The following is a 13,920-nucleotide window of genomic DNA, read 5'->3' on the forward strand; positions in this document are numbered from 1 at the left end:
GGCCCAGCATCTTCGCTGAGTGCCTTCATTTTCTCTGCCTTGCTTCCACCGAGGAGCCCTGACGCTGCCCTGAGTTGCTGAGTGGTGAAGAGTCAGTTTGGCCATTGCTGGAGCCCATCTGTTCTCTCCACCACCTGCTCCCCTGGTGCCTTGTGCTCTGCTGGGCTGCCTCTGCTGTTTTGAACAGGCAGATGGTGCGGGAGCGCTGTTGGCTTGGCAGGGTGAACTGAAAACGGTCAGCTCAGAGCTTGGTGTGTCCAGCTTTGAAACTACATTTACCTTTTTGCTTTAAGTAAAATCGAGTGCTACCGTGTTATTAGTGGATAAGTTTGTGGAAACTTCTGTTATGGAAGACACTGTCTGACACTGTGTATTTATTAAACTGAAATACTTTTTCTAGAGTACTACACTTGACATTTATTAATCTGCATATGTCATTGTGTCAACTTGAAATTACCTACCTAGCCTCAAATGTTTTCTCTCTTCTTTTAAATTAGTTTAAATACAATATGCTGGTTTATGTGCCCCTGTGCTAATGTCTGGGTCTGTGGTGTTGCAGAGGAATGCGGGCAGTAGCTCGGATGGGACAGAAGACTCCGATTTCTCCACGGATCCTGAGCATACAGACAGCTCTGAAAGCGATGGCACATCACGACGATCCGCCCGTGTGACCCGCTCCTCAGCCAGACTCAGTCAGAGCTCTCAAGGTAAATGCTTTATTTTCGTAAACAAGGAAAAGAAAATCTGCCTCTTAAGTAGCAAGAGGCTCAACATACTCCATATTCCTGACTTTTAGAACGTAATTGCGTGGAGTTTGTACCTAAATACAAATATTTAAGTTTTTTCATTGGCTATTTAATATACCACAACAAAAAGTGGTCTTTATATGTGCATATTGCACATATGAGGTAATATAATCTAACAGTGACGCTGGTGGTGGAGCTCCATACTGGAGTATCTTCTGTTCAAAAGGTAAAGCTATCTACTTGTGAAAGGCTGTAGGAATCAAACCTCGTCATTCTGCTTGCAGCTTTGCCTTATTATTCACAGAATCCCAGAACGTTAGGGATTGGAAGGGACCTCCAAAGCTCATCCAGTCCAATCCCCCTGCCGGAGCAGGAACACCCAGATGAGGTTACACAGGAAGGCGTCCAGGCGGGTTTTGAATGTCTGCAGAGAAGGAGACTCCACAACCTCTCTGGGCAGCCTGGGCCAGGGCTCTGTCACCCTCACTGAGAAGAAGTTTCTTCTCAAATTGAAGTGGAACCTCCTGTGTTATTCTGAGAACTCTAAAAATTTGCATTCTGTCTAGATGGTTATATTGATACTGGAGCCAAGTTAGAAAGAGGGTGTTTAGGGATGAAAGCTGTTTTTGTTTGCTTGCTTTGTTTGTTTGGGGTTTTCTGTACTGCAAGGGAAAATGTATTTTCATGTCTTGCTGACGCTGACCCTACTCTGCAATAAATGTAATCAACATATTGCCAGTTATTTTGTACGCTTCTATTTTGGCATCGAGATTATAAGAGGAAACGCTGTGTCCACCTCCTCATTTTCAGTGTTAGTGTAGTCATATCTTGGCTGATAGTTAATAAGCAGCCATCTGGCATCAAGGGGAGGAAATGACAGTACATAATAACTTCTTTCCATTGCTCCATGTATACACTTTGATAAAGAATCTGGTTTGTGACAGGTTTTACTGCAGGTAAGAAATGTACATGCATCATCATCTGGTAATTAAAAACAAGAGGAAAGGTGGTTTGGATGTGTATGGGATTGCCTGTGATATTCCTAGATTATGAAAGCATTGTTTTCATGCAAAATAATTGCTTTATACTCTTCTGAGCAGTATAGGATCACAAAACCACACGCAGGGTCCTAAATACAGCTCCACACCAGAAGCAATCTTGCTAATCCCAAGGGTTATCTAAACACTGATGGTTCTTATCTGAACTAACAGTTCTTTAGCTTTCCAAATGGGAGCTGGTTTGTAATTACTAGTTCATTAAGTAATTAAGTCCGGAGAAAGCTGATCTAATTCCAGATTCCTCAGTGTTGGTAAAAGTGTCAAAAGATTAAAGCTCAAAAGTACAGAGCGTATCTTTGTGGTGGTGTGTGGCGGTGAGCAGTGGGACAGGGCTCTGTGTTGATACCCAGCTCTCAGATGTTGGTGTTCTAGATCTCAGAGCACGTGTGAGGCGAGTCTGACTTACAGTGGTTATTGTGGGTGTAATTGTGGTTCTTCTGTGGGATTAGATTCCAGCCCAGTTCGTAATCCGCCATCGTTTGGAGCAGAAGAACCTGTCTATTCTACGAGGAGGGTTACCCGCAGCCAACAGCAGCCTACTCCTGTGACTCCAAAGAAATACCCGCTCCGGCAGACCCGCTCATCTGGGTCAGAGACTGAGCAAGTGGTTGACTTTTCTGATAGAGGTATGTGAGGTGCTGAAAGTTTGCAAAATGCTGTTGGAAAGAGTATGTGAGTACATTCTCTGAGGACACACTGTGATATCCTGAGGAAAGAGGGTTTGAGACAGCTGTCCGCAGTTGCTTTACATATTTTTTTGAAAGCTTTCTTTCAGGCAAATTTGTAACATCTTGATCCTTATTCAGACACTAAAAATGCAGCGGATCACGATGAGTCTCCACCTCGTACCCCCACCGGGAATGCCCCTTCCTCAGAGTCTGATATTGATATCTCCAGTCCAAATGTGTCCCATGATGAGAGCATTGCCAAGGACATGTCCATGAAGGATTCTGGAAGTGACCTGTCTCACCGCCCTAAGCGCCGCCGCTTCCATGAAAGCTACAATTTCAACATGAAATGTCCCACTCCTGGTTGTAACTCTTTAGGTAATTTCAGCTCCAGGATTAATCTGTTGGTTTTTGACTTCCTGCTGTGATATTCAAAGTCCCGCTCAGTTGAGTTATGCATCCTAAAGATACACGTTTTATTAGGATCAGAAGTATTACTGACAAGTGGGTCTAGAGAAGGGATATGAAGCATATCTGCAGGTATATTTTTCCTGGAGGTGTTTTCTGGCTAGGAGTGTTTGGGGGATGTTAGGGTAAAGGACAAGTTAGGAGTTTGAGCACAGGTGTGGGAGGAAAATGCAGAGTCTTGCAGGTAGGGTACTGGTCTCTGCCAGAAGCAGGTTTTCAGAAACAAATTATTTCAGACCCCTAATATACCTGGCTGCTTGCATGGAGTGCAGCTTTTGAGTTAGCGTGAAAAAGATTTTTCCTTTTCGTTCTTAAAGCTTGTGCCATGAACCGTGAAGTGTGCTCCTCCTGTCACACTGGTAATAAACTAAGCATGCTCCTTGAGAAGCTCATGTGAGGTGTCTGCCCATCTAGGATACTTTTAAACCAGTTTATGTTATATGTTAAAAGTGTTTTGGTTTTTTTTCTGATTCTTTGCAGGGCATCTAACTGGAAAACACGAGCGACACTTCTCCATATCGGGCTGCCCACTATATCATAATCTCTCAGCGGATGAGTGCAAGGTAAAATACTTTTCTGTTTTATCTTCCTTATGTTTTTTCGGAACAAAATGCCAAGACCTGCCATTTGTAAACAGAAAACAGAGTTAACATGTTTCAGCTGATGTCTTTAGCTGTAAGACAGCAGTGTTTGTGTATCAAATAAGCTGTGAATTACAGTTAAAAAAATTCACCTAAAGGAGAAGTTGAAAAAATGAAGGCTTTGGCCGTAGATTCCTGCAGCATTCACAGATGAGTTTTGGCTTCCAGGTGCGAGCACAGAGCCGGGATAAGCAGATTGAGGAGAGAATGCTGGCGCACCGGCAGGATGACAACAACAGGCACGCCACCAGACACCAGGTAGGCAACCTGCACAGAATGGAGTGGCTGCTCAGTTCAGAGTGGGAAAAACCTCAGCCTGTGGCTTCCAGTGACCACAATTTTAACTTGATCTCCCTTTTTCACTTCTCGGATAAACTGTTGTGCCAAGTCCTGACACTCCATGTTTGTCAGCTCCAGGCAATTCACTGTATCCCTTAGAGGAGAGACTGGGGCAGGTAGTGAGAGCAGAGAGGTGGCACTGGCCAGTAATACTGCAAAGGAGGCTTTTGCTGTTCTCAGGATGATCTTTTCTGCATGTTTAGGACAAGAGAATTCCTGCAGGACTGTAGACTACAATTTTACTCTGACTAAATAGAAAAGAATAAAACCAGGGGAATTACATTTTTCAGTTCATGAGTCTTGGACTTGAGTCAAGATGACTTAATGAGTCAGCTCAGAGCCTTTCCCCATGATTAAGCAGTGCATAAGGAGCGCACCCTGTCCTGTGGGACTGAGTACATTGGCAAAGGCAAGCTGCGGTAGGAAGAAACATTTCCTACTTTACATACCTGTGTTGTAACTGCAGTGCCTTCTTATTAGCACAGGATTTGGTTCAGAGGCAACAAACCTCATAAAATGAAAGCCAGGACAGAGGTCCTTTAGTGTGGGAAGGTGAAGAAAAATGTTTGAAGTGGATGAAGCCTAGTGAAGGTTTCCACCTCTGATTCCTTTCAGGCACCAACAGAGAGACAGCTGCGATACAAAGAGAAAGTAGCTGAGCTCAGGAAGAAGAGGAACTCGGGACTAAGCAAGGAGCAAAAAGAAAAATATATGGTAACAGCACTAACTTCATTTTTTCATTCCCTCCTCTCTGAAATGAGAGTTTGGCTTTCCCAGTCATTCTGCAACATTCTCAGCTAAAAAAGCTGCGGGATCCAACAGTTTTGTAGCAGCAAGGCAGCCAAACCTCCTATTATTTTATTGTTCTAGGAACACAGACAAACCTATGGCAATACTAGGGAACCTTTACTTGAAAACCTGACGAGCGAGTATGACCTTGAGCTTTTCCGAAGAGCGCAAGCGCGGGCGTCTGAGGACCTGGTGAGCCTTCCAACACATGATATATCTCCTAGCAAATGTCTTTTTTAGAAATGTGAATATCTTCCAACGCATGATATATCCCCTAGCAAATGTCTTTTTTAGAAATGTGAATGCTTTCTGGGTTTTGTTTTTCGTGCATATAGAATCAGAGTTTGTAAGAAGAGCAGCTAGAGCCCAGCTGAGTCAGCAGCGTTACACTGAGGATAATGTTTAAGTGCCAGTCATTTGGAGGGTTTGCTGAAAGTACAGCCAGAGCTAAGCATTTGCAGTCATCAGTGCTGCAGTGCCTGCAAGAGGAATAATTGGTAACAGTCCCATTTAATAGGTATTTGTTTTTAGTTAAGGGATGGACAGCTTCACCTGCTGAAAGAATGGTTAAGGAGTGATGATAGTAAAAGACAAAAATCATCTTGACAGTAGCTGGTGACTGGAATGGAGTTCAAAGCCTTGTATTGCTTGAGGCTTCTGTAAGTGCTTTCCAAAGCCACTTTCCATCTCCAGAGATGAACCAAAGGATACTTTGATGTTTTCCAGTGACAATTACATCTGGGACATTTAAGACAGAACATTAGACTGTGTCCTCTCCCTACAGATTAGGAAAGAAGCATGAAGTGGCAAAGAGCTTATGACAGAAAGAGTAGGATCCTGGCGTTAGTGTGCTGCTGAGTGCTCATTCACAAGACATTCCCTGGTGACAGGAACAGTCAGTAGTTGTCCTGTTTGTGGACAGGGCTCAAGCTGAGTTTGAGTGAGGAGAGGCCTGTGGAAGAGGTCATTAGATGTGGTCACACTGAAAGATGAATTTAGGAGACTTGAAGTAAATTATTTCCTTGAGGGAAATAAATAGGGCTCCCTTCCTCTCTACCTACTTAAAAAAAACCCCAAACAAACAAACAAACATATCAATTTTTCTCATTCATAGGAAAAGTTGCGGCTCCAGGGCCAGATCACAGAAGGCAGCAATATGATTAAAACAATCGCTTTCGGCCGTTACGAGCTGGATACTTGGTATCATTCTCCCTACCCAGAAGAGTATGCTCGTCTGGGACGTCTCTACATGTGCGAGTTCTGTCTCAAGTACATGAAAAGCCAGACAATACTGCGCCGACACATGGTAAGGGCTAGGGCAGAGCTGATTCCTGAGTTTTAAAATCTGATGTAAGCATGTGAATGTTTTAAAACATTACTGTTGTTAGCTCAATTGCTCACTTTAGGAGGTAAGAAGACTGCATGTCTCCTGGTGTTTCCAGTAGCTGTTGTAACCTTCTTTGCCTTTAAAACAGTAGTGTCACCCTAACTTTGTTTTCCTCTCATAGGCAAAATGTGTTTGGAAACATCCACCAGGTGATGAAATCTACCGCAAAGGCTCCATTTCGGTGTTTGAAGTGGATGGGAAAAAGAACAAGGTAGCCAACTGCGATCATTAGGCCAGTCTGGAGCGTGGAGTCTGTCTTTCAGATGTACCAGGCACTGCTTTTCCTGTAGAGAAATAGGATGCATATGGCCCTTTCTCTGTTCAGTTGCAGAAAGGCTACTATAGTCTGATCTGTCCATTCTTGGCAATTCTGGCAGTAGTTCTGTGTGCCTTTTTCTCTGTGGTTATTCCTTAGTCCTCTTGTGCTCCAGCAGTTCCATCTGTTGTCTCATACCGTGCTCGGAGATGTGTGTCAAGATCCCTTTCTGAACGTCATGGGGGAGATTCTGTGCTTGGTCTCAGTAGATTGCTACTGCCCTCTCCCATTCACTGTGAATACTCAGTCAAATTTGGGTTAGAGCGGGAAGCAGCCTTGTGTTATTGAGGATGACCTCTTTAACCCTGAATTTAAGTGTAGAACATGAATCTCCAAGTGCAGATTCAGTCCCAGGCAGTAGCACCACCATGCTTATGCCCTGTCTGGTTGTTACGAGTCTTCAAGGCCTCAAAGGAAAGAACAAAGAAACAATTTTAGAAACTAAATTCTACACTGCCAGAAGTTGGGAGGAGTCTTTTCTAGTTAGCAGAGATAACCTTGAAGCAGGGGATTAATACAATGCAGCACAAGTGAGCAGAGATCCAGCCTTCGGTTCCCTTTCTCTGAGGATGTGATAGCTTGGGCATTCAGAGACAGATATTGCAGACGTCATGTCCCACCCTTAGGAAGCCAGGCTTATCAAGTTTCTTCACAAATGGAATTGTTTCCTGGCCCAGCTGCTCTGTTTGAAAGACTACATCATTTCTCAGATGATTCAGAGTTTTCATGTCATTTCCCATGTACGCCTGTTTTTGTCCGCTCTTGGAATGTGCCACTGTAATAAGCAGGTGTATCCTACTCTCCTTTTGCTTCCAGATCTACTGTCAAAACCTGTGTCTGCTGGCAAAACTTTTCTTGGACCATAAAACACTGTATTACGATGTTGAACCCTTCCTCTTCTATGTCATGACAGAAGCTGACAACACTGGCTGTCACCTGATAGGATATTTCTCCAAGGTTAGTTGAAAATGTCTATGCATTACTACCTCACTAGAATGAAACTTAGGACACAGATTATCAGGACTGAATTTCTTCTCCTGAGTTTTTGTAGTCTCAGGATTTGTTGCCTTTAGGAGTAGGTAAGTTTCAAACCTCATCTGTGTGAATTGTTATGTTTGCTGCAGGGATTGCAGGTGCCTTGCTGTCACATCTTTCCTCATTGCTACCAAAAACCGAATCAGCTGAAATGAGCTATTGTTGTTAGGAAACATAATGGTGTCTTAAATGTAGGCAAAAGTAAGGATAAAGAAAATGTAAAGAAATTTAGAGAAAAATACTTTAAAATAAGTGTTAATCACCATTATTTTTTTTAATAAAGTACTTGAAGGAATAAAAATTAGGTGGAGAAGCTGACACATAACTCAGATAACTTAAGCAGATCCTACAAGTCACTGGCCAAGCTTAGAGTAGGAGCCAGTTTTCTCAACTGTTTGCTCAGACAGGTTGCCTACCAATCTGTTTGTTTAACCTCTGCTGCACATTTGTGAAGTACATTTCCTGGTGGTTCTTACTTCAGTACAGAAGAAGTGATTACCCTTCTGGGCATGGTGATATCATGCAATGCAGTTAGTTCAGCTATTTCAGGCAGTGAAATTCTTTAGGTAGGAGGATACTCTTCCCAAACAAAGTGCAGGAAACTATATTCCTTAAATCTCCTGAGTCAAAACTGAATAAATATATAAGAAAAAAAGAAGCTGTAAAGAACAGTCTGCACTGATCTGAGGATAAGTGTGTCCAGGTCTCTTTGTCTGAACATTTCAATATATACCACGTCCCTACAATGCTGCTATGTCGCTCTCTTGTTGCCTGTAAGCCTGGTAGCTTACAGAGGTGGTAGTGGGAGTGTTACTGGTTCCCTCTCAGGTACAACTCCATGGCCAGCCAGCCTAGGCTTAAAATTGTGCACCAGACACCCAATTTAATGGCTAATAAAGTAAGACACTGAGCCAGGTTGGTAGCTGAAGGATGATCGTGTTACTTGTTGTTAGGCAGGTTTTTCTACTGTTGCTGCTTTCACGTATTGTATCAGGCGCACAGGCTTGTTCAGTCTGTTGGGACCATGATATGCCCTTTGTTTGTGCAGATCTAGACCTGTTAATCTGTCCTCTCTGTTCTTGTTTTTAGGAGAAGAATTCTTTTCTCAACTACAATGTTTCTTGTATCCTGACAATGCCTCAATATATGAGGCAAGGCTACGGCAAAATGCTCATTGACTTCAGTAAGTAGAGAAATTCTGCGAACATACTCTGTCCAACATGACAGTTGCACCAAGAAATGTAACTTGTCTGTGGTGGTGGTTGAGCAGTTTTCATTATAACTGAGTTCTGCATGTGCTAAAGAGGGTGACAGTCAGGAGAGAGTAGCTTAGGAAGAATAAATAGGTTTTCTTTCCTTTACAGGCTATTTGCTTTCCAAAGTAGAAGAAAAAGTTGGCTCTCCGGAACGCCCTCTGTCTGATTTGGGTCTCATCAGCTACCGTAGTTACTGGAAGGAAGTTCTCCTTCGTTACCTGCATAATTTCCAAGGAAAAGAGATCTCTATAAAAGGTATGTTTTCAAGCTAAATAAGCTTGTAGTGAATTGGTTCAGGAACATACCTGTGCATCTCATCCACTCATTTTCCTCAAATACAAGCAAGTCATGCTTGACTCATTCACACAGGTGTTTGTGTCGCAGCACAGCTGGTGGAATATTCCTATAGTTGGGTATGGTTCCCTTCCAGTCCTGCCACCAGTAAAGATAAGCCAGATGCAGAGTTTTGAAAGTATGAACTGGCTGCTGCTTTTAAAAAAACATGTGGTTTTTTTTTTTTTAAAAGATTCAGCAAAGAACTTCATCCGTCTGTAGGTGAGAATGTTAATTTTAAAAAGAAAAGTGGCTCCATTGAGAGGCTTTCAACTGCTTTGGGAAAATACTGAGACTTCTTTTAATAGCATTTTTATGTTTATGGCACCTTGGAGTATGCAGCATTTCATGGAGCTACCGTGGTAGTTCTGAAGAAGCAGCTACATCTTTCACACAATTACACCTCATTAACTTGGATCCTAAAATTCATATTACTAAATCATTGCAGTGTCTAGGCTGGCTTTCAGTTTTTGGGTGAGCTGGGCTGTTCTTCAAGCTAATTGCAATCAATCACCCCTCGAGAGTGAAGTGAGCAAAGGCGAGTGACACAGCAGTGCAGCAGATCACCAGGGTGGTGAAAGGGGGCAGATCATGCAGCAACAGTAGCACTGCACGTGCCACCTTCAATATCTGCAAGGCACCTTGTGTATATCGCTTCAAAAGGAGTTGCATAGAAGTTGTAGTTGTAAACTTAACAATTACGGGCTGCTGAGGAGGAATTTATTTCTCTTCTAACATAAACTGATACTGGTTTGCAGAAATCAGCCAGGAGACTGCAGTAAACCCCGTTGACATCGTTAGCACGTTGCAGGCGCTTCAGATGCTCAAATACTGGAAAGGAAAACACCTGGTCCTAAAAAGACAGGTGAGATTTGTGATGGCTATTTATGCACTTTTGTTTCCTTATATTTAGCTGTTAGATTCGTATGAACTTGCTGAAATCAGTATTTCCTTCACATTCTGCTGGGTTTTCCAGCCTTTCGATTCTAGTGAAGGAGCACTGTAGTTTCCAAATGCAGTAACTGATAAAATACGACATGGGTTTCTGAGCTGATTCTTCAGTAGCCTAGAAATACGCTGCATTGACCTTCATATTCTGATGTGTGCAATAGCGTTCGTTGTAAGCAGCTTTTTAGGGGAGCGATGGATCAACATTGCTGTCATGCTCCTCATCATCCCTGCCCTTTATTGGGCAAATGGGTGGCACAGAAGTGAACTGAATTAATGGAATCCTGAATGACTTCTGTTTGTACCATCGTTAGACATAAGACAAGTGGTTTATAAATTCCTAAATGTGACAGCTTCTCGCTTTTGTTTTGTCCACCCTGAGACTTAGCAGTGTGACTGGAAGGGCTTCTAGAGAGTGCTGCGGAGGAAATGTTATGTTTGTCATGCTAGGCAGTTGTAGGTTGCTCATCTTCCCATTTGTGGGCTTAGATGTGTGGTGTTGTACCATGGATAATTCTCCATCACAGATCGTTTGTTTTAACCTGCCCTTTCATGCTCTTTTCCTTAGGATCTGATTGATGAATGGATAGCCAAAGAGGCAAAAAGATCCAACAGCAATAAGATAATGGATCCCAGCTGTTTGAAATGGACCCCTCCTAAGGGAACTTAACTGTCTGTCACTCCTGAAGCCAGTGAACCCCAGCAGTAGGAAGTACCCTAGGGATCTCTGTTGTCTCTGTTGCTGTTGTGATTGGCTGGTACAGTACCCTCCCAAAAGATCAGTTCCCCTTGGTACTGTTCTGGCCCAGATCTTTTGTGCACACCACAGACGCTAGTTCTGAGGAACTTTATGTTTCGGCCTCAATGAGGTTGCAAGGATTGGATCTGTATAGGACCCAAATGAAGCTCCTAGCAGCACTGGCCCAAGGAGTTCTGATACCTGGTACTGTACCTGTCCAGTCACTGGTCTTACCCTAATGTTCTTATTCCAATGAGGTTGTGTTGTGTCCTATAATCTGGTTGTTTCTTCCTTCAGGTTCCTTGCATTCTAAGTAATGGAGATAACTTCTGTGGCTTTTGAACAAGGTCTAATAATGCTTGTTTGGGGAAAGTCTGGTTTTCCACCAAGTTGGCAGTTACACTGACTTCAGCATTTTTACCCAGTCTTGTCTGATGGACTGTGCCATTCCATGTATCAATAGTTTTAGTAAGGTGACATGCCACCTCTTTCAGCAGTGTTCTCCATATAATAGAACAGGTCTTCACATAGCTAATATTGTACAGTCAGAAGCTTGCATAGCTTATAACTGAGTGGTGTGATTGATTGTGTTACCCTGGAGGAGTCAAGGCTAAGTGTGTGAGAACATCATGGTCTGAGATGTTCCTAGGGTTGCTCTTGGTTAACGCTCCTGGAGCTACTGCAGAACCATGTCTGCTGGAGAGACCTCTTTGATGATAAGTTACTGGTTTTTCCTGGTTTCTCTCTCAAGAGTTAGTTCCTGAGTTCCTTTACACAGAAACAGCCTGTTCAGTGTCTTTCATTGGAGATAGTTTTCCCAGAGTAGTCTTCCTTGAAGCGTAGGTCTCTTTGTATTGGAGAGGATTTTTTTCCTCTAGGCTGAAGAAAGAAAAACTTCAGACAGATTTTTTTTGCTAGCCTTGTCCAAACAGCCACAGAAACTACAATGCAAATACCGTCAGTCGTTGGATCGCCTACAGCATACGCTCTGTGCAGCAGCGGCAGCTCCAGTTAGCTGTGTGGATGGTTTGCTTCTCTGACAGTGCATTCTTGTTTGTCTTTGTAAAACAAAAAAGCTTTTACTTCTTCTCTTCCATCAGCACCACCAGAAGAAACTATCGTACAATGGCTTTCAAGTATAACCACTGTCCTTGTGCCACAGGTTTCCTCTATGGCTCCAGTGTGATTAAAAGGGGGGGACAATCTTGGGGTAGACGATGGCAGCACCTCATAGTGCTGATTTCATTTAAACCTTCCAATGCTTCCTCATTGAGTGGTGTATGAAACGAAACACTTGCAATACACCGGTAGGTAGGAGCTGTTTCCTGTTAACCACTGACCCATCCTAACGTGGAAAAGTTCTCTATTGCTCTTCTGCTGGTTGTCTGCCTTTCTCTGCCTCCTTAAAAAAAAAAAAGAAAAGAAAAAGAAAAAAGATCATCAGTACATGGTGTATACCTTGTGGGCATTACTGAGTTTTGCTGTTTCGTGCCCTTTGCTCCTGTATTGTAACTAACTACAGATACTCATGAAACTGTCTGACAAAGTAGATCTCTTGTGGAGTAGGGAAGAAGGCCATTCTCGTGCAGCAGTTAAACCCCGTTCCCATGATGTGGTAGAATGTGCTATTCTTGTATCTACTTCTCAATAAAGCATGTTCTCTGCTCAAGTTCATGCTTGCTTTTGATTATCTTTTTTTTTTTCAGTCAGATGCTATTCTGCGTCTCCAGTTAAGTGAAGCTGCTGCTTTATGTTGCAAGGGATTAATTTGGAACCCGTCTTTGTGCCCAGTGTATTAAGGATTGTGACTAGGGCGTCCTTTAGGTTAAACCCTTCAGAAATTGCCTGTATTGTGTATTCATTCTGGAGCTTATTATGCACAGGAGGCTACCATGAGGAATGTATTGATGCTGCCAGATACGGCAGCTTAATTACGTTGTGCAAAACTGGGATAGCATCTGTCTGCCTCAAGTTGGTTGAAGAAGGAAGGAGTTACCCTAAAAGTGATGGCCTTAGATTTTCAACCTTTATTTTTTGTGCTTCCATGACCAGATCTTCTTGCTTCTTGTACTGTGGGAGGATTCGGGGCAGTGAAGACTTTGATCTTCAAAAACCAGTGTTTGAAATTCAGCACATCTCTCAAACATTTTGGGTCTTTGATACAATCTCTGATGTGAAACGGTTCATTACATTTATGTGCTCCAGCTCCCTCCTGAGATTCTGCTCTGCTGCGTGACAGCCAGCCCCTCTCTAAGCTTTTGTTTTGCTCCTGCCTTTATTCTGTCAAGTCTGTTTATGCTGTGACTTCTCTGAGGCAGCGACTGGCCCTGTGTGTGTCCAGTTCTTAACAAAATGGGGTCCTGCGCTTGACTGGGACCTCTGGGTGCTTTGGTCTGCAAACACTAATTAAGTAGTGAGTCATACAGATAGCCAGAAACACCTCTGGGTAACCAAAGGATGAGACACGCTCGGTTTCATCCAGTTTATTCATAGCAACTGCGACCTTGCAGATGTTGTATTCTCTATGGGCAGTTTGAAGCCCACCTAAAAATGATGATGCTACCAAAAAGCAGCTGGTGCTTTCAGTAAATTTTCCTACATTAGCACCTTCCTGTCCCCTTCTTTTTCTCATGTATTAAAAAACCCCACGTGCATTTATCCTTGACTTAACGTAGGAATGACTCATGTACATGAACTAAAGCTCACTTGTAGCCCTGCCGAGTTCTTTGCTGTGATAGACCCAAAGAAACCCTCGCACAAACGCAAATTCAGTGCAAGACTTGAGTGAGAAGTGGAGAGCCAGACCAGCTCACCTCTGCGTCCCAGAAACGAGAAGTGGCTGTGGAACTGGAGATGAGGTTTTGAATGCCAGTAAAGGTGAACGGCTGGAGCAGATACAACCTCATAAGGAATCTGCTGGATTTGAAAGGCTCGGGTTGTTGTGCCCAAACCCAGAGAGGAACCTACCGAAGAATGAGACAGAAACCCAGCTCTTCCAACGCTCAGCCCCGAAGCTTTAACATCAAACCCATCCTTTTTTTCCCTGGGCCAGCAATGCAGTTGGTTTGGTTTGGTTGTCACCTACTGCGCTTCTCGTGTATTTTCCAAAAAGTTTGTCATTCCGCAGAGCCAAAGTTAAAAAACATTTTTGTTTCTCTGCTGTCAGTAAATGAGAAACAGCCCTTTGAAAGCTTTAT

General features: G+C 43.2%; 1 protein-coding gene across 1 annotated transcript; it reads left to right on the top strand.

Annotated features, from left to right (window-relative positions):
- The first annotated feature begins 535 nt into the window (after positions 1-535).
- On the top strand, positions 536-12,392 carry KAT7 (K(lysine) acetyltransferase 7). The gene is made up of 14 exons (XM_010186797.1): positions 536-707; positions 2,254-2,430; positions 2,611-2,850; positions 3,421-3,503; positions 3,750-3,839; positions 4,536-4,634; positions 4,791-4,901; positions 5,824-6,015; positions 6,218-6,307; positions 7,229-7,369; positions 8,537-8,630; positions 8,812-8,958; positions 9,795-9,901; positions 10,553-12,392. The coding sequence occupies exons 1-14, from the start codon at positions 536-538 to the stop codon at positions 10,652-10,654; spliced, it is 1,845 nt and encodes a 614-aa protein (XP_010185099.1). The 3' UTR covers positions 10,655-12,392.
- The last annotated feature ends 1,528 nt before the right edge of the window (positions 12,393-13,920 follow it).

This window comes from Mesitornis unicolor, unplaced genomic scaffold (genome assembly GCF_000695765.1).
Source record: "Mesitornis unicolor isolate BGI_N332 unplaced genomic scaffold, ASM69576v1 scaffold8206, whole genome shotgun sequence".
Taxonomy (NCBI): Eukaryota; Metazoa; Chordata; class Aves; order Mesitornithiformes; family Mesitornithidae; genus Mesitornis; species Mesitornis unicolor.